General features: G+C 50.6%; 1 protein-coding gene across 3 annotated transcripts in view; it reads right to left on the bottom strand.

Moving 5' to 3' along the window:
- Arhgef7 (Rho guanine nucleotide exchange factor 7) overlaps positions 1 to 18,015 on the bottom strand; it is a 109,404-nt gene that overhangs the window by 10,282 nt on the left and 81,107 nt on the right. For 2 of the 3 annotated variants that reach the window (XM_052751652.1, XM_052751653.1), the window contains 10 exons: positions 16,957 to 17,095; positions 16,230 to 16,289; positions 15,412 to 15,558; positions 13,144 to 13,230; positions 10,882 to 10,960; positions 10,604 to 10,743; positions 7,436 to 7,660; positions 5,689 to 5,782; positions 3,145 to 3,234; positions 450 to 626 (listed from right to left, as the gene is read on the bottom strand). In XM_052751652.1, coding sequence (XP_052607612.1) covers positions 450 to 626; positions 3,145 to 3,234; positions 5,689 to 5,782; positions 7,436 to 7,660; positions 10,604 to 10,743; positions 10,882 to 10,960; positions 13,144 to 13,230; positions 15,412 to 15,558; positions 16,230 to 16,289; positions 16,957 to 17,095 — 1,238 coding nt within the window. The remainder of the gene's footprint in view (positions 1 to 449; positions 627 to 3,144; positions 3,235 to 5,688; positions 5,783 to 7,435; positions 7,661 to 10,603; positions 10,744 to 10,881; positions 10,961 to 13,143; positions 13,231 to 15,411; positions 15,559 to 16,229; positions 16,290 to 16,956; positions 17,096 to 18,015) is intronic. The other variant, XM_052751654.1, reaches the window with a different exon arrangement.

Genomic DNA, 18,015 nt, shown 5'->3' with positions numbered 1-18,015 from the left:
AAAAACCTAGATCCCTATGTGTAAGGCTAGAGTCTCCTCCGTTGTGGCACTTGGACGCAAACCTATGCGGTTGCATAAACTAGAAAAGTGTCCATACGGCTGTATCCAAAAGGAAGTGAAACAGTTGCTACATGGAGAATTAAAAAACCGAACCTTCTGGGGCTTGTATAAAACACTCCCTAATGGGAAAAGCCCCTCAGGTACAGACTCATTGGACCCACCACCTCCCTCCAACAGGCAGCAGTTGAATGCGTTCTCAGATTGGCAATTGAGCCTCCACTAGGTACAATGGGAAATATCAAGACACTCTCCAGAGTTGTTAAAATATCACATAAGAGAGACAAGGAACAGCAAGAAACGTCTAAGAAAAGCAGGCTGCGATACAAGCATTGTTAAGAAAGGCTCAGTGCGTTAGTTCTGGTGAGAGATATATGAGCAGCAGCTCTTACGGGATGCAGAACCCATTCTGTAACTATGGGCTGTCCATATACTGTCATACTCAGAGTCTTCCGAGAGGTCTGAGGGCTCCAAACGAGAAAGGCTACTGCGACGACCCAAGGAGTCTAGACTTGATTGGTCGTCATCAGCCAAGACGTGATTATGCATCAGGTCAGTGCCTTGCCATGCTAAGACGGGATGGAGTGACAGGTGCGACAGGCAGAGGGGTGAGGAGGACGGACAGGAAGAGCCACAACCAAACATGGAACAAAAGCAAAAGGTGATGGGAAGAGAAGGGAAAGAGAAAATATTGTTACAAAACGGCAACACGTTTGTTTCTCCTTATTAACTGCTGGGTTTCTACAATGAACTCAGCACAACCCTCAGAACAAACCCAACCAATCACTTCAGTAAGCCCGTCACAGTCCTACTTCGAAGGACTCACTATATCTCAGCTAAAAACTATACAGTGCACTCATGTCCAAAACATGGTTCTGTAACACTTGGCAATTAGCCAATTCTATCAACACTCTTATTTAGGACATAAGTTATAAAACGGTACTAACCGTGTGGTGAACTAAGCATTAGTCCCTATTCTGAAAATGATACACTAAATACAAAATCCCCTCACCAGGTTCTGTCGCTTCCTAGTGATCCCTTGCCAAGGCATCAGGCATCAGCAGTGGGAGCCTGAACTTACCGTGTCAACCTGCCCCAGCACCAGAGTCTGAATGCGGAGCGAAGGACAGAGTGGGTCCCTGTCACCTCCCTGATGTGGTTCTTTACCATCAGGGAGACGAATACAAACTGGCAATGCCACCATGGAAAAGGGAGGTGACAGGAGGCAGTGGCAAGGGAAAGGGGCAGAACTCCATGCACGGTTAGCAGTGTGAGCGTGAGCTGGTCAGCAGCTAGGTGGGCATGCAAGGCTGAATAGGGCTCCTGCAGGGAGAAGCCGCAGGTAAGCCTCGGCAGCCAAAACAGGCTGCGTTCCAAGTCCTGAAGGCCATTCCTTCTGAGACAGAAAACAATGCCAACTGTGCTCGGTTTGCAACATCCCCTTGGCATCCAGACACAGACTGAACAGAGCGGAGCTTTGGGGAACAACAGATCAGCCTTCTCAAAACGTTTGCGAGGCACTTACTGTGGAAGTGTGTTCACTATGAACCCATTTCCAATGCCCTCATCAGCCACATCACCTGTCCAGCACAGACTGTCCCCTGTCCTGTGCCGCAGCATCTGGGTGGCAGCCATGCATGATTGCACCTCTGAGGCTCTGGGATGCAGGCTGGGACGCAGCATGTCAACGAGAGCAAACTCAGCACAGTGGGCAGAGCTTTCCCTGCCTGCAAAGGACAGAAGTACAGAGCAGGCCAGGCGGGAGAGGGGCTCTGCACCAACTACAGGCTGCCCTACTCAGGCCGCCCAGGCAGGAGCCACAGCTCACCTCAGGGCACTGCCTTTTGCCCAGAGGGAATGTGGCCTGTGCCACACTCAGGAGTTCACAGATCTGCCATGTTCATCTGAGATTACAGGCTGGGGAATTCCTGTTTCAGTTTAAGCACTTGAAAGGGGGGTGACTGATCTAAAACCACAAATCCGAATCTATCAAACTGTTGGCTATGGTTACAGCCTATCACAACACAATCATTGTCAATTATGGAGATGGAACACTTTAATTATATTTGTGAGTTAACAGTCAACCATCCCAATACATATCACATGTATACATGTCACATGGCTCGCTGGGGGACCAAGCCTCCCTATGGCTCTCCCACTCTACTCATCAGTTACAACAGGTTCTTGCCCAGAGATGGCAGGGACAAAAAGGGACCTCGCTGACCCCTAACAAGACCTTAACGCCATAAGCAGCCAACAGTGCGGTGCCACAAAAACCCTCCAAGTGGAGGAAGGACCGTCCAGTCACCGGCAGAGGCCCCTGGGGCCTAGCCTGCTGCACGAGCTGGCAGAGCAGCAGGCGACTTGACAAGAGTGGAGGTGGCTGAAGAGGCCCTTCCCCACCTTCTGTCTTTCCAAGGCTGGCCAGACACAGATCTGAGCCACCCTGCAGGTGCTAAAGAAGAGGTGGAAAGGTGTCTCTCCAAAAACTGGCATGGAGAAGGGGCAAGACAGGAGATCCACAGCAAGTGGTTTCTATGCCAAACAGCCAGTTCCAAAACAGCCAGGAAAGAGAACTGCTAGGCTCCACCTGCCCATCAAAGGGCAGTGGCCTCTCAGGCAGGCAGTACTCCTGGATGCTGCCACACTGTAGACCCCACCTGTGGGGAGTTAAGAGCAACAACCACCTGGACTCTGCCAAAGAAATTACCATTGTTTATTTAAAAATATTAAAAACAAAGTAAAAATTTTAAAGACGATAGAAATATGGCTCTAGACTTGAATTTTAGATAATTTTTAAAAGCTTAAAAAAAAGTCCCAGGAACACCATCAAAGAGCAAAAGTAAACAAAGGGACCCCCACTGCCTTCTGCATGCCGCTGGACAATTGAAGCTTCACAGACGATGCAGGCCCCCCCCCCCCCCACAGTGGACGCTATCTAGAACACAGCCCTGGGGCACACTGTCATGCCACTTGCTACGCTCCTGAACCCTCCCTCCAAAGAGCAGCTAGGTCCGGGGAGCAGCTGCTTGTAGACTGCGCCCCCCGCCACGCCCCCCACCCCCCGGGGTGAAGAGGGACACTCACTTGAGTTCAGTGTCTGCCGTGTCTTTGCACTGGTGCAGTAAGCCTCGATGACCTTCAGGATCTGCGCATCTTCTTCCAGAGCAGCTGTGCCTGTTCGGAGACATGGGAGCCCATCACCACTCCAAACACATCCCAGAACTATGCCGGCAGTTAGGATGCCAGCCTTCGCTTTCCCATTGGCTAATTTTTAAAGAAGTTATAAATAGGAATATTAAAGAGCTTTTAAGGTTTTGAAACTAACACACTACAAAGGGTTAGCAGCATGACTCTGTAGAGTTCTAAACCCCTCAGAAAAGAAGGTCCCCCACGACACACCAGAAACAGCAGGAGACTGGAATACGCAGCCCACGGAGACACGTAATCCATGGAGACACGTAACCCACGGAGACAAGAGCAGCAAAAAGACACCAAGTCTCGTGAAGAGAGGAAGTAAGACTCAGCCAAGCAGCCCGGTTTCACAGACTGGGCCTCCACACAGTGTGGACAGGAAAGCTGTGCAGAGTACAGACAGGAAACTTCTAGAAAGACAGATCATAGGCCTTCAAAGAGACATTCCCTCTGACCTAGGAATTCCCACTCAGACACTAATGTAGGAAATTTACCATGCCAACCAAGCACAGAGGCGCCTCAAAGCCCTGCCTTCAGTGTGCCCCTGGGTGCCAGCTTCCTGTCCAGGCAGAGGCCAGAAGAACATGTGAGGCAGTGGGACCAGACACAGCCCCTCAGCATCACTGTGCTCAGAGAGGGGTGACCCGTGGAAGAAAACCACTTGTCTTCTGTATTCTTCTCTTCCGGTTCTCTCCCAGGTTACTTGGCTATGTTGTTTTTTTTAGGTTCACCTATTCTAATAAAAACACAGAAGACTACAAGGCTGATATTCTCATAGCTGTAAATAATTGTGCCTCAGTAACTTTTATGTATGTATTTCTTTGAGACAAGGTCTCACTATGTAGCCTTGACCAGTCTAGAACTTGCTACGTAAGCCAAGCTGACCTCTGAACTTACAGAGATGTGTCCGCCTCAGTGTCTTGAGTGCTGGGATTAGAGGTGTGCACCACCACGTCCAGTTCTCAGCAACGTTTTAAGGAAGTAAATTGTATATAAGGCAAACCGAATCTTTACTTCAAGACAGTGGACTGCAGTCCCAAAAGCTGAAAGTCCTAAACCTGGAACATGTCATTAGGCAGGTTCCCACAGTGGCTACCTCAGAGAACCCGGGAGGCTGCAGCAAAGGCTTCCGTTCCCTCTGGGCAGCAGGAACCACCTTCAGTCAGGTGTGCTCTAGCTGGCTGCTGTAACCAGCTGCTCTTTCCACACTTGGGTGAGCACATGAACACCGCACCAGGGCAGAGAGAGCCATCAAAGGCAGAAGCAGAGGGCAGGCTCGCTGTGTCCACAGCCATGCCAGTCAGTCTCCCCCCGCAGCAGAGGTTCTGCTGCTGCCATTCCTTCAGTGTGGACTACCGCACAGACTGTGTATCCTCCTGGCCTTCAAGTTAACACAACTCAGCCAGTCAACAGAAGCTGTAGGGGAGTAAGGTTTGCTGGGCACCAGTCAGGCCCAGGTCCTTGGTCTGGCACACCATCCCTAACCTGATGGGACTTCTGGGTAAGGACACAGGCACTAAACTGCCTCTCCTCCAACCTCCGAGCACATCCAGCTTTCAGCTAGCCCAGACCTCTCTCATCATCAGAACCACAGGCCCACTAGCCACTCAGTCCTGCCTCCAGGCTTGTGTCTCCCCAACGTAAGTCCACCCTGCCAACTGTCCTCTACCTATGCACCCGTCAGCCGGCTGTGGCCCCTCAGGCTCCCCACCCCCACCAGGAGGAGTGTTGCATCTAGAAGCTGGGCACCGCTATCTGTGTCAACTCTTGAGCAGGCTGCAGGCTGCTCCACAGCTGCCTCCGTCTCCACCAACAGAGCCAACAACACAGGCAGCTGGCTGTGACAAGTGAACTGTTTTTAGCACTGATCCACATCTCCTGGGGCAAATCTACCCACCTGAGGACCAGTGCTGTGGACTTGGCCTTCACAGCCTGTCTCACAGCTGGATACAAAGCAGCATTCAATGTCTGCTAGTGACTGCAAGTCTGACCAACATCCCTGTCCCAGCACCCCACGGTGCCAGTCACATGGAAGACACACGGCAGATACTTGTTCAGTAAGGGCCACCAGGCCCACCTGAGCCCAGCCACACCTTCCTGACAGACAAGGCACAGGTGTGTGAACAGATTACAGGTCTGCGGGGTGGAGAAAAGGTGGCAGGGAACCACAGCCCCTCAGAGATGGGGACTGGACACTGCCTGGGCCTGGAGTGGGGCTGCAAGAGCCGGTGGCGCGGCGGAACCAGAATGAAGGGTGTGAACACAACAGTCTTACAAAGGAGAGGGAGGCCGGTGAGGCCTGCTGCACCCTGCCACCTACTTGTCAAGGTGCAGCCCAGCTCGCCCCCGTCCTGTACTATCACTAGGGAAGGTCATCTCTTCCACGGCATGGCCGAGACCCACGAGGTGGCCACGCTCCCACAGGTGGATACTCACTCTTGCGCACAGCAAACTCCTCGTCTGAAGGCTTCCGCTCGGGCTTGCGCTTTGGCAGCAGCTTTTTCATGGTCTTGGGGCTCTTACTAAGATCCTGGGGAAACACCAACGACAAAACATGCTGACAGACGGTAGGAAACCGGCCGGACACCACCAAGCACTTCCCACCCCCATCACCAGCTCTTCTGTTTATCTCTGCCAGTGCCAACACGGACCCAAACCCAGAGCCAAGGCGACGACGTTTCGCCACCCCTCTGTAACACTCCTCAGCTCTGACGAAAACCCTGTTAACAGGACTGGACCCCACGTATCCCACAAGAGTAAGGCCTCTGCTGAGAAAGAGAAAGGACAGGTGGCCCACACGCACACTCCCCACAGCCAGGGCAGGGCTGTCCACTCTGGGGTGTAAGTGAAGGAAAATAGGTTATTTAAAAAGAACAGAAAGCAAAGATACCTTCAGGAAAATATACAAAATCCCAAAGTTAAAGGCAAAGGAAGCAGGCAGGGAACCAATGGCTAAGCACGGACTAGTGGAGACAGGACTCGCTGGCCTCTCTGAGGTTGCCTGTGTCTCAGCTCTGAACAAAGTAGAGAGAATGTCCAACAGCATCTTAGCATCTTTCCTTTAAGGTAAAGGGGAGTGTGCGCACAGCACGCTGGATGAGGGTTCGACAGGGGCACATGAGGTGGCACAGACCTCCGCCTCCACGGCGGCCACTCCAGTGCAGGTGACCCACTCCCAGGGCAGAGCAGACTTTTACAGCTACCTCCTCCGTCTTCCTTTGTGGTCGCTGCTGCTTTGAGACGGACGGTCTACGGAGTCCTAGCTGGCCTGGAACTCACTACAGAAACCAGGCTGGCCTCCAACTCAGAGACCCTCCTGTCTGCATCTGGGGTGCTGGAATTAAAGGCATGTGCGATCACACCCTGCTTGACTTCGTCTTTGAAACCTCTCTCCTTGTGGCCCATGCTGGCCTCAAACTTCCTACGTAATAGAGAATGACCTTAGACAGAAATCAGTTCCGAAAGAACCCTACTGTGGACTCAAGAGAGCACCCCTTGAAATACAGGAGCACCTACCAAAAAGACCCTGTGCACGCTCCATTCCCTCGTTCTCGTACAAGCCACCATGTCTAGGCTCGCACCGACTCACACTCACCAGAGCTGAGCCTCTCGGGTGGAAGCAGGGTTAGGTGGAGCGCATGAAACTGCAGACACTTAGTGAAGACGCAAGTGTGCTGGGGCTACACTCGGCATGCGGGAGAGCGCGGGCGTGGGCTGAGGAGGGCGCTGCAACCCCTCCCAGGCCAGGGAGGCACTGCCTCAGGGCTGCACCATTTTCACCTCCTCTTGACCTCCAACAGCCTCAGGACTCTAGAACGGCATGCAGCAGGGGGAGGCCCTAGCAGCCTCCATGTTCACGAGCACCTCCGGCTCGGTGCCTCCGGGGCACCACCCCTCAAGTACAGGCCCAGGATATCCCAGTCTGAGGGTGGTGCTGCCCATCCTATCACATGTAAAGGTGCCGCCTTCTGGCCCTCGCAGCAGAAGGGGATGACAGAGAGCAAGGCAAACCCTCTTCTCAGTTCTGAAGGACTCACTGGGGTCCTCATGCCATAAACGGAAACACAAGACTTTCCTTTCTGAACTCACTGAAGTGACAAATGGAGCTGAGTGCGACCCTCCCACACCCAGATGTCAAGAACGCTCACTGCAGCTGGCAGTCTGAGTGGCTGCAGGACCTCACCTCCTTGTAGCAGAGAGCAGCGGAGGGCCGGAGGGGAGGTGCAGGCCGCAGGCAGCTCAGGCTCCAAGGCTTGGGGGTCTTCGGAGGCTCCAGGGGTCCCCAGCTGATGGTGGTGTGTGGGGTGCCATGGTGAGAGGGGTGGGGGAGTGTGTGGTACGCAGGCGTCAGTGCCACAGGCTTGCTGTCCGCGTGCTTGCTGGATGGAGTGATAGGATGGGAGGGAAGCTGCCAGGCACAAAAGCAAGAGCAGAGAGAGCATGAGATGGGTGAGGCCACTGGAGAAGCCCTAACCACACGGCTCTAACCCCTCGCTCTACCATGCTGCCGAGGGTTCTGGGCAGGACACGGAGCTGAGAGATCCACACTCTACACAGGTTACAGCTGTGATGTCAGTGTGTAAGAAAACTAGTGTGAGCATCACAACTTCCAAACGAATGAATGGAGCATGATGGCTGACAGTGGGGTGTCCTCCCGGAAATACACTATCACCTGCTAACACAGGAAGAGGGCAAAACCAAGGGGGCGGGGGGAGAAGGAGAGAGCAATTTTCTTAGGTACAGCAGTCAGGCCCATCCTATCTACGGCTCTTTCCTGTTTGGGCAAACCCAATTGCCACAGAACTGTGTGAAGACAGAAATACAGACCATTTGGCCTACACAGAAGGATGTTAATCTCTAAAATAAAGGTATTTTTCTCTTAAAAATCCCAGCTTGTTTGAATAAAAACAGTAATATGAAATCTGACCCTTCAGTGGGGTATGTTAATAAGGTTTATAGTCTTAGAAAACCCCAAAACCAACCACACTGACAATGAAATGAAAATGTTAATAAAATAAGTGTGACTCAAATGCGCCCCTGGATCTCACGCAGCTGATGCAGTTAATGCACAACCACCAGGATCTGGCTGCATAACTCTGGGAATTGAATGCTGGTGAGATACAATCCTAAGCCTGTGAAGGTTGTGGCACCCAAAGCACCAGGTCACCCACTAGTTGCTGGCTCATGGCACATTACAGACACTAGACCCCTTCAAAACAAGCTTTCTCAAAACAAGCAACCCACAGAGGAGAAAGCTGTATCCCATGCCCCTTGTAGCAGTAAAGTGGTAGTAATTAAACACTGGCTTGGTTCTCCTTACTTGGAAAAGAAGAGTGACGCCTGATGCTAGAAGGAGAGAATAATTGATGCTGGACAGAACTGGATCCCAGGCAGAAAACACATAGGCCACCAACTGCAGGGGAACATCAGTGCTTCTACACTAGCACATGAGGCAGGCACCTTGTCCTAGCAGGACTCCACAGCTGCCCATGGCAGGCTATTTTCTGGCTTCCACTACATGCCATCAAATGCTGGGACACCAAGTGCCCGGACACGGCAGTCTATGTGACAGGTGTGAGGAGCCTGACTTCACCCTGCTGCTCTGTACACACTCATTCAGGCAACCCATGTCCCTGGGATAAACTTACCACTCAAAAGCTAAGTGGTTTTTACTTTTTTATTATTTTGATGGCACTGGGAATTGATTCCAGCACCTTGCAATGTCAGGCAAATGCTCTACCACTGAGCTACACCCCCAATTTCCAGCCTTCTCTTCAGGACCTTTTATTTTGTTTAGTTTTTTGCTTTTTTAAGACAGGGTTTCTCTGTGTAGCCTTGGCTGTCCTGGAACTCCAGGCTGGCCTCGAACTCATGGAAATCCTTCTGCGTCTGCTTCCTGAATGCTGGGATCAAAGGTGTGCACCACCACCGGGCTCTATAGGACCTTTTGAAGTAAGGAGAAATTATGGAGTGCAGCCCAACAGACTCAAGTCCTAGCTAAGACAGTAAGGCACTGAAGCTCCAACTACTGAGACAAGACAGCGGATCCGAACACTGGAGCCTGGTGTGAGACCAGGAGTGGAAAGAGAACCACATGGTAGAGCTGTGCTCTTAGGTGCCATGATGACCCGCTGCATGAAGGTGTTGATGGGAAAAAAAATGAACTACACAGCAGAAACTATCACAAGAGGCACACAAAGAAGGGAGAAAAATCTATAATCATACACTGTGTCAGCAAAGGTCATTTTTGAAAGCCTTGCTCAATTTTTCAACAAAAACAGTTAAGTGCTGTGGGATGGTCTGTTTGTCAAGTGTGTTGCTAATTAGTCAATAAATAAAACACTGATTGGCCATTGGCTAGGCAGGAAGTGTAGGCGGGACAAGGAGGAGAATAAAGCTGGGAAGTGGAAGGCTGAGTCAGAGAGACACTGCCAGCTGCCACAATGACAAACAGCATGTGAAGATGCCGGTAAGCCACGAGCCATGTGGCAAGGTATAGATTAATGGAAATGGATTAATTTAAGCTGTAAGAACAGTTAGCAAGAAGCCTGCCACGGCCATACAGTTTGTAACCAATATAAGTCTCTGTGTTTACTTGGTCGGGTCTGAGTGGCTGTGGGACTGGCAGGTGAGAGAGATTTGTCCTGACTGTGGGCCAGGCAGGAAAACTCTAGCTACAGTTAAGTTTTAAGATAACGCCAACTTCTCAAACAAAAATGTTCACACCAAAGTTTAAACACCAATGTTGATGTGTTTTGAAATCTGTATCTCTAAAAAACCCTAACTGCTACTGAGTTTTCATTAAGTGAAAAATAAATGATTTGGGGGGGAGTTGTTGTTTTTAGTTTTGTTTTGTCTCTGTTTGGAGTCAGGGTCTCAAGTAACCCAGGATGGCCTTAACATACAGTCAAGGACAACCCTGAACTTCAGATCCTCCTGCCCCGACCTCCCAAGTGCTGGGAAGACAGTCATGTGCCACCAAACCCAGCTTATGCAGCAGGCACCAGGAATCCAACTTTGCGCTAAGGAAGAGCTCCACCACCTGAGCCCAGGTCCAACGCTATCATTCTTAAAGTCAGTCAGGAGCTCTGTCTGATGCCTTTGTAACACCACTATTACTTCTCTTTGGGTTTTTTGTTTTTGAATACCATATATAAAGTTTTAAATTCTCAGAAAAATCCCCTACCGGCCAGTGGCTCCCAGGGTGCAGTGAGAGCCCTCTGAGGTAGCTCTGAGCATCACTGAGCTAGAGAGCATACCCGGAAGTGTCTGTGAGGCGGTCTGCTCTGTGATGACAGCCCAGCCTGGGACACCACTGTGAGGGCCGAGAAAGGAAGGTGGTGGCTCTTACTGTGTGTGACGGCACCGAGTGGGGCTTGACGGTGGGGTTGCTGACAGACGTAACCTTCGTCTGCTTCTGTAGGTGGTCCACCCACTCATGCAGGTCCTGCTGGTTGTTGCAAGACACCAGAATCCGCTCGATCATGCTCCCTAGAGGAGAAAGGTGGAATGACAAGTGAACACACACAAGCACATACAGACACCCAGAAGCTGAGGCCACCGTAACACTCGAGGACCGGCTGCCCTCCTCACTCAGACACAGCGTCTGCACAAGCCTGGGCACATTACCTGATATCTCAAACGCATTCCTGTGGTTCTCACTGTCCTCAAGTTTTGTGATTGTCATTCCTGTCGTTGGCAGCTTTCCCTAAAAGAGATCCCCCAAACAATGAATGCTTTTCTAATAAAGAAGGTGACATGAAACATTAAATGACTTTACACATGGCAGCAGAACCATGTGTACGAAAGAGCTACCACCTTAAATAATGATCAAACCACGGTGAAGAACCCAAACCGGCAAAATGGCAGAGTATGACTCAAAGCAGGACTTTCATCCAGTTGGCCAGTCAGTGGGCAGAAGACAGAAGCCAGTCCTGCTTCAAGGGCCACACTGCAGCAGAGCGCACACCGCCTCACAAGAAAGAGGAGTTCTGAGTTTGAGGCCCAACTGACGAGACAGAGACAAGAACACACACTGACAGACTGCGCTCTCCTCTGTCCAACAGAAAACACAGGAGCTCCCACAGGGGCCATAGGGTGCACAAGCGGCAGTCAAGCTGTCTGCAAAAATGGGACTGGGGCTCACAACAAAGCAGGAAATGTCAGCTGCAAACCGGAAGGGAACAAAGCTCAGCACCCAACAGCTTTCTTCAAACCACACGAACTGTGACACCTGGTGGCCAAAGACCACATCTTGACACAGTCTATGGGTTCGGGGCCCAGGAAACTGTTAGCCAAGACAGGACTTTACCAGCAGGCAGGACAGTACTCATGCTAATAGGTTTTTGTCAACTAGCTACAAGCTAGGGACACCTGGGAAGCAGAAACCCCAGGAGAAACTGCCAACCTCCCAGTAGTCCATAGGCAAGCCTGTGAGGCATCTTCCTTGATTGGTGACTGATGCAGCAGGCCCAGCCCACGATGGGAAGAACTACCCTTGGGCAGCAAGCCGCACTGCTCCGTAGTCCCCACCTCTGCCCCCGCTTTCCGGCCTTGACTTTCTCGAGTGACAGACTATGATCTGGACAGGTAAGCCAAACACCCCTTAACTCTCAGGTTTCTTTTGGTTACGGTGTAAACAGCAGTCCAAAGTAAGCTAGGACATCTGCTGACCTGGGCTCAGGGAACATGGAGCAGTGTCAGAACCTGACAGGAACCCCTGCTATGTGGCAGTGGAGGCTGGAGAGGCTGCCAATGTCCAGCACTGCACAGGACAATTTCCCCACCTTGTGCCCTACTCCAGGTTAAAACACAACACCCACTCCAAACAGCCAAGGGCGAGCCCGGTAGACGGCTGCACTTTGCCTCCAGGTACTGGGGTTGCATGCATGCCCGTGGGCAAGCAGTCAGTGCTCCACCTGCAAAGATGAGCACTGGAGGTGATGACCATCACCAGGGCTGATTAGCACAAACTCAGGAACTGTCTGGAGTACAAAGACAGCATCCTGCTGCTGAGGTACCATCTCCAAGGCATGCCACAGCAACAGATGATCCCGGCACAAGTACCAGCTGAGGCTGAGGCTCTGGGGCATGAACGGGAACCAGGAAGAGGCACCTCTCAAGGGGACTTGCCACTCTGGCACCTCAGCCACCCGGCCTCTCCTCAGGGGGCCTTCCATTCTGAGTCTTCTCACACCTATCTGCTCTGCCATCTAGGAAGGCTCCTTGGGAACAGCAGTAGTGACAACCCTCCGGGACAGACCATGCCACACCTTCCCCTCAGGACTCTACACTCCTTGCCACTTGAAGGCGAAGCAGTGACTGGCATTAGAGCCGTATGCGAGGTTGGACTCTAGGAGCACCTCCTGGACCTACCTAACGGCCCCACCACCAGTTCCTGTGGCAACAAAAAGAGCCCCGCAAGCTTTCTCCTACAATCAGCTCTCAAAATTTTCTCCAGGAAATGATTAAAAGCTAATACATTAAATGATGAGTTACAAAAGGTTAGATGACCAGGTGACACACCCAGTGTATTCGTCTGGCGTGTTCTATCCCTTACAACAAACAGTCTTTCTGAGCCCGCAGCACCTAGCTGAACCTGGGCTGTGCACAACAGAACATGAAAGCCCAGAGAAGCAACGTGCTTTGCAGGGACAACGCAGTCGGTGAGAGAGACCGGCACGGACTGCTCACAAATGTACACTTCTCTCCAGACACACGGAAAGACGCAACAGAAGTGAACTCACAGCCAAGAACACAGTCGTGACGTTATAGTGCCACATACTGTGCATTTACAGGCACGTCCAGTATGAATCCACAAATTCAAAAGCATCCTGAAAACAATTCTGACATCCACCACAAACAACGAAGCATCAATGTAAGTGTCCTCACCTGGTAGATGAAACCACTCATCCTGGGACTGGCAGACAACATGAGCAGAAGGCTTGGGAAGAGCAGGAGGTAGCGCTCATTCTTCTCCTGCATCAGAAAGAGCTATTCACAATGTGTCTGGAGCTTCAGCCCAGACCCGTGGACCATACACTGTATTTCCTAACTGAGATTTCTACCAAATTATATGAGCAGTGTTAAATGCTGACAAAGTATAAGCAAGTCTACATTACCCTTCGCACAGCCAGAGAACTATAGTCAGTACAGAATAAGCACACACCATGACATTTTCAAAGCAGGAAGTGACTGACTATGTGACTCAAGAACCCTGAGCTTGCAAGCTCCTGTGAGATGCCTTTGTCCTCTTTTTCTTTTTTTAAGGTTTATTTAGTCAGGTGTGGTGGCCCACGCCTTTAATCCCAGCACTCCTGAGGCAGAGGCAGGCGGATCTCTGTGTTCCAAGTCAGTCGGTTCTATATACTGAGTTCTAGGACAGTCAGAGCTATGTAACTAAGAGATCTTGTCTAAAAAAAAAAAAATTAAAGGCTTACTTATTTGTATTGTTTATGTGTATGAATGTCTTTCTGCATTGCATGTATGTCTGTGTACCACATGAGTACAGCACCCAAAGAGGCCACAAGAAGGTGTTGGATCCCCTGGAACTAGAGTTACAGATAGTTGTGAGCTGCCATGTGTGTGCTGGGAATCAAACCCAGGTCCTTGGGAAGAGCATCGAGTGTTCTTAACCACTGAGCCATCTCTCCAGCCCTGTGTGGAGTACCTTTGAATAACTTGGTAACTTCCTGTTCATGTCACAAAGAAAAAGAACTTAGAAAATTTTAAGGAGAGATGGGGACAGGTGGATTCTTCAGGCTAAACGAGAACTAGGACAAAATGTGAAGTAAACGTTGCTCTCATCCGTTTGATTTCTGGTTTACATGGAAAACTTAAAACACTCCTATGCATTAAATATCATTTGCTCCAAGGTAACAAAAGTCATAGAGAACACACATATCTAAGAGACAAAAGTCCTGAGAATCTGAAAGTCAAAGAAATAGGCATGAGTCCTCCAGCATTTGAGCCACTGCCTTTCAATGTGGGTAAGTACAGTAAACAGCTTTCCCAAGCACGTTCTTCACAATGTCACACCCATTCAAAGGGTGGCAGGAATGGGGGGGGGGGGGGTCTGTACCCTAAAGAAGTTGCTGAAACGACCTGTTGACCTGTTATGTTCTCTTGGAGGCGCACAGGCTGGGGAGTACCAGCAGAAGACCTCTTGCCTAGAGGGCACGACGGCTCTGACTCTTTTTCAAGTAATACCCACCACTGTTAGGGAGACTTAGCACTTTGGGAAATGTTGCATAGTTACCTAAAACAAACCTTAAAAATCACATAGTTAAGGGGCTGGAGATGGCTCTGTGGTTTAAGAAGACTGGATGCTCTTTCAGTGGACCGAGGTTTAATTCCCAGCACCCACAAGGCAGCTCACAACTGTCTGTAACTCCAGTTCCCGGGGATTAGACACCCTCTTCTGGCCTACACTGCACAACCCTGTACAAAAACATGCATGTGGGCAAAACACCCACACACATAAAATCATTTGATTAAGGAACAAATTTTTGAAAGATCTAAGTGTTTCAGGCCAGTGTGGTAAAAGAAGAAAGTGACAATTTCTTACAGTATCTACACTGGAATGTGGTGGCAACACTCAGGGAAAGTTCTGCTTCTTCTCTGTCCAAGTGGCTGTGTATGTGGACGGTGAAGCTCGAGTTTGCCCCACCATCAAATGGACTACCTCCCCCAATGACCACCCATTCACACCAACTGCCACTGGGGAGGGATGTCACTTAACACGCCAGCATCAAAGCTAGGACTCCCATAAGTAGACACTTGAGTACACACAAGCCAGTGCCATAAAACACCAGGCTCCCGAAAGTGTGCTCTACCAAGAAGGCTGAGCCAGGCCACGCAAATGTCTCTAGAGGACACCTGTACAGATGAGACACATGCTGGTCTCTTCCAGTCTTGGGTGGACGCCCTCTCAGCTCACAGGGCTCTGGACCAAGCTGATCCCAGGTGGATATATGAACCGGCAACAAGCCCATCTGCTGTGAGCTTTCCACACACATCGAAGCTCTCCACGTCAGGGATAAAAAGTGGGCCACAAGTGTGAGTCTCCATGTACATCAGCAGCACCTGCCATTACTCTAGACCCGAAATACAGAACCTTAGGAGTGGGACAGGCATGGTGGTAGAGGTGGACCCCGGTACCTCGCTTCCTGCGCACTGAATCGTGACTTGGGACATGTACGTAACACTGCCCAGCGTCTTTATGTCATCCCCCTCCCAGCTCCGGATGGGCTCCGTCAGAATCTGCAGCTCCAGCTCTTTCCTTTTTCGTACTTCTTGACACTGGGCCTGTGGGACACAGCACACAACCGTTTACAGACAGAAGCTTCCAGAACCTTGTTCCCATCACACTGCTTTTGCTTTTACAGTGACTGTTCTGTACCAGCCGAATGACGATTGGCGTGACTGTAAGGAGTGGTGGAATCAAGCCAAGGAAACAAAACACACACGTGCTCTGGCCTTAGACTTTACAGGCAGTTCTGTCCGTTTCAGGAAGCCATGTACAGTGGACCAGAAGAACATTTCCTTCTGGCTTCATCAGCGTCTGCCAGCAGACAAGCCCAAGAGGAGGAAGTAACATGTGCTATACACGGGAACATGTCTCTAAGTCACAGCTGGACAATATGACAAGTGAGGACCTGTGTCCTGAATGTCACTGAAGAGCCCTGGATTTGAAGGCGGAGGAGTTAAAGGACTTCAGCATGTACAGCAAACGCTATGCTGTGTCCTCTTTGAACTTCGATCATGCCAGTTCTGGCTGTGGTGTCTCAGTGCACTCAAGAAGGAGACCTGACTGGCCATGGACGGTTGCTATGTGCATCCTTTACCTCATCCCAATAAACACTGCATTCAACTCACAAATCACTTGTTTACTGTGTGTCTTTTCCAGTGGGTGTTAATTCAACATGCACTTGTCCTGATACTGTCTGAGAGAAAGTATAGTAACTGTAATCACTTACTGAAAGGTTTTTGAAGGCAGTCATGGACTTCTGAATATCTTGTCTATCAGGATGATAATCCTGTGGGGGGGAAAAAAAAGACATGATTAACTTTCACACTGAAAGCATCCTGGAGACTAGCCTAAAACCTTTTGATACTGTTCAGCCCTTAGCCTCTCAGTGTTTTAGGGCTGCTTATCTTTTAAGGGATCATGGTGCCAACAAACCCGAGGAAAATTAATTTGGAACAAAACTGTCAAGAGGGGTCAGTAAGCAATGCTGTTCGGTAAACAAAGCTTCATGAGAGCATGGCCACACGCCTGTTTATAGCCATCTCTGACTATCCTGCCATCTAAGGGCAGAGCTGAGCCGAACAGCTATGAAGAAGGTCCACAGACACACCCAAGCCTAGGAATAAGCAGGACAGGATCCCTGTCAGCTCTCCAAGCTGCTATCCCAGACTATAATAAACATTCCCATTATCACCTTGCAACTCAGGCTCCTACTGCTTGTAGCTAAATGCTGACAGGACACTCAACACTACTTGACAACCATGCTTTGCAGCTTTGGTGCACCTGGTGGGCAGACGGGGGCATGAGAAGTAAGAAGATGCTACTTTCTTCTAGGGCTGGATGAGGAGGAGACCTCTGAAAAGCACTAAGTTACAAACTCTGGACAAGCTCTGGGGTAGTCTCACAGACAGGAGGTCTGACGAGGCTCAGGGCCTCAAGCCAGGGAGCAGAGGCACCTCCATGTGTCTCTCCAGCTCCTTCAGCAGCGTTGGGTACTTGTCCAGGCGCATGAAGGGCTTGCTGAGGCCAGTGGTCAGCACCAGGATCCCAGGACTGCTGGCACCTTTCGATTCCATGAACTCACCCAGGTCCTCACTGAGCAGCAGGGGCAAGGGAGGGAGAGAGAAGAGGCTCCAGTTAGCGACATGGGGCCAGAGCTCTGTGTCATAGTTGGTTTCTTCTAAGACAAAATGGCCTACGTTGGTGGTTACCGTGCAATGTGGTAAGTACCCGAAAGCACTCTCTCCTCAAGTGCACAGATCTTACCCAGTCCCATTGACAAAGGGGCCCTAGACATGTTGGCTTCATGGGACCCTTTACAAGCTCTCAGAGGTCTCCAGAGAGTAAACTGGTAAGAGCTTCCACAGCCGTCTCTGTACCTCAGAGACTTACATGAAGGGCCACACCCTAACGTGAGGTGTGCACCCAAGTCCTGGTGAAAGACCACATTCTCTAGAAGCAGCACAGACGGACAGGGCCAGGTACAGGTTCTGGCACGAGGGAGATGTCACAGCATCACCCCCTCTCATGCCCACAGAATATGCAGAAAGCAGGTGGAGGCAAACGGCACTCCCACAATTCCGAGAGCACGAAAACAAGTCTTAAACACTCTGCTCCCTCCCACAGCCATCTCACCACTCAGCATGTTTCCTACAACAAATTTCAAACGTCAGCACTGCCAGGGGCTTCGGTTTCTGCTGGGCCCTCAGCTGAGGACAGCTTTCTCACAGCTCACCTGGTGGGTTTGTTCTAGGCTCAAAGTCCTGCCAAGCATACTGTCTCCATCCTCACTCGCTCTCCCTAAAGCACGATGGTGAGCAGCTTTCTCTGAAAGAAGCAGCTGATGAAGCAGAGCCCCATCAAACTGCCTTTCTAATTCAGAGCCTCCCGCTTTCAAGGGAACCACAGCCTTTTCCACCAAGGGAGACAGCCCAGTCATTAAGGTAGTCAGTCCAGGGTTTAGTAAGACGTCATCACAGTCACAGTTGGAATCACAGCACCACTGCCCAGAATTC

This window comes from Peromyscus californicus, unplaced genomic scaffold (genome assembly GCF_007827085.1).
Source record: "Peromyscus californicus insignis strain IS unplaced genomic scaffold, ASM782708v3 Scaffold_23__1_contigs__length_62951481, whole genome shotgun sequence".
Classification (NCBI taxonomy): Eukaryota; Metazoa; Chordata; class Mammalia; order Rodentia; family Cricetidae; genus Peromyscus; species Peromyscus californicus.
The sequence above is the reverse complement of the archived record's forward strand: the minus strand, read 5'-3'. Positions and strand labels throughout refer to the sequence as shown.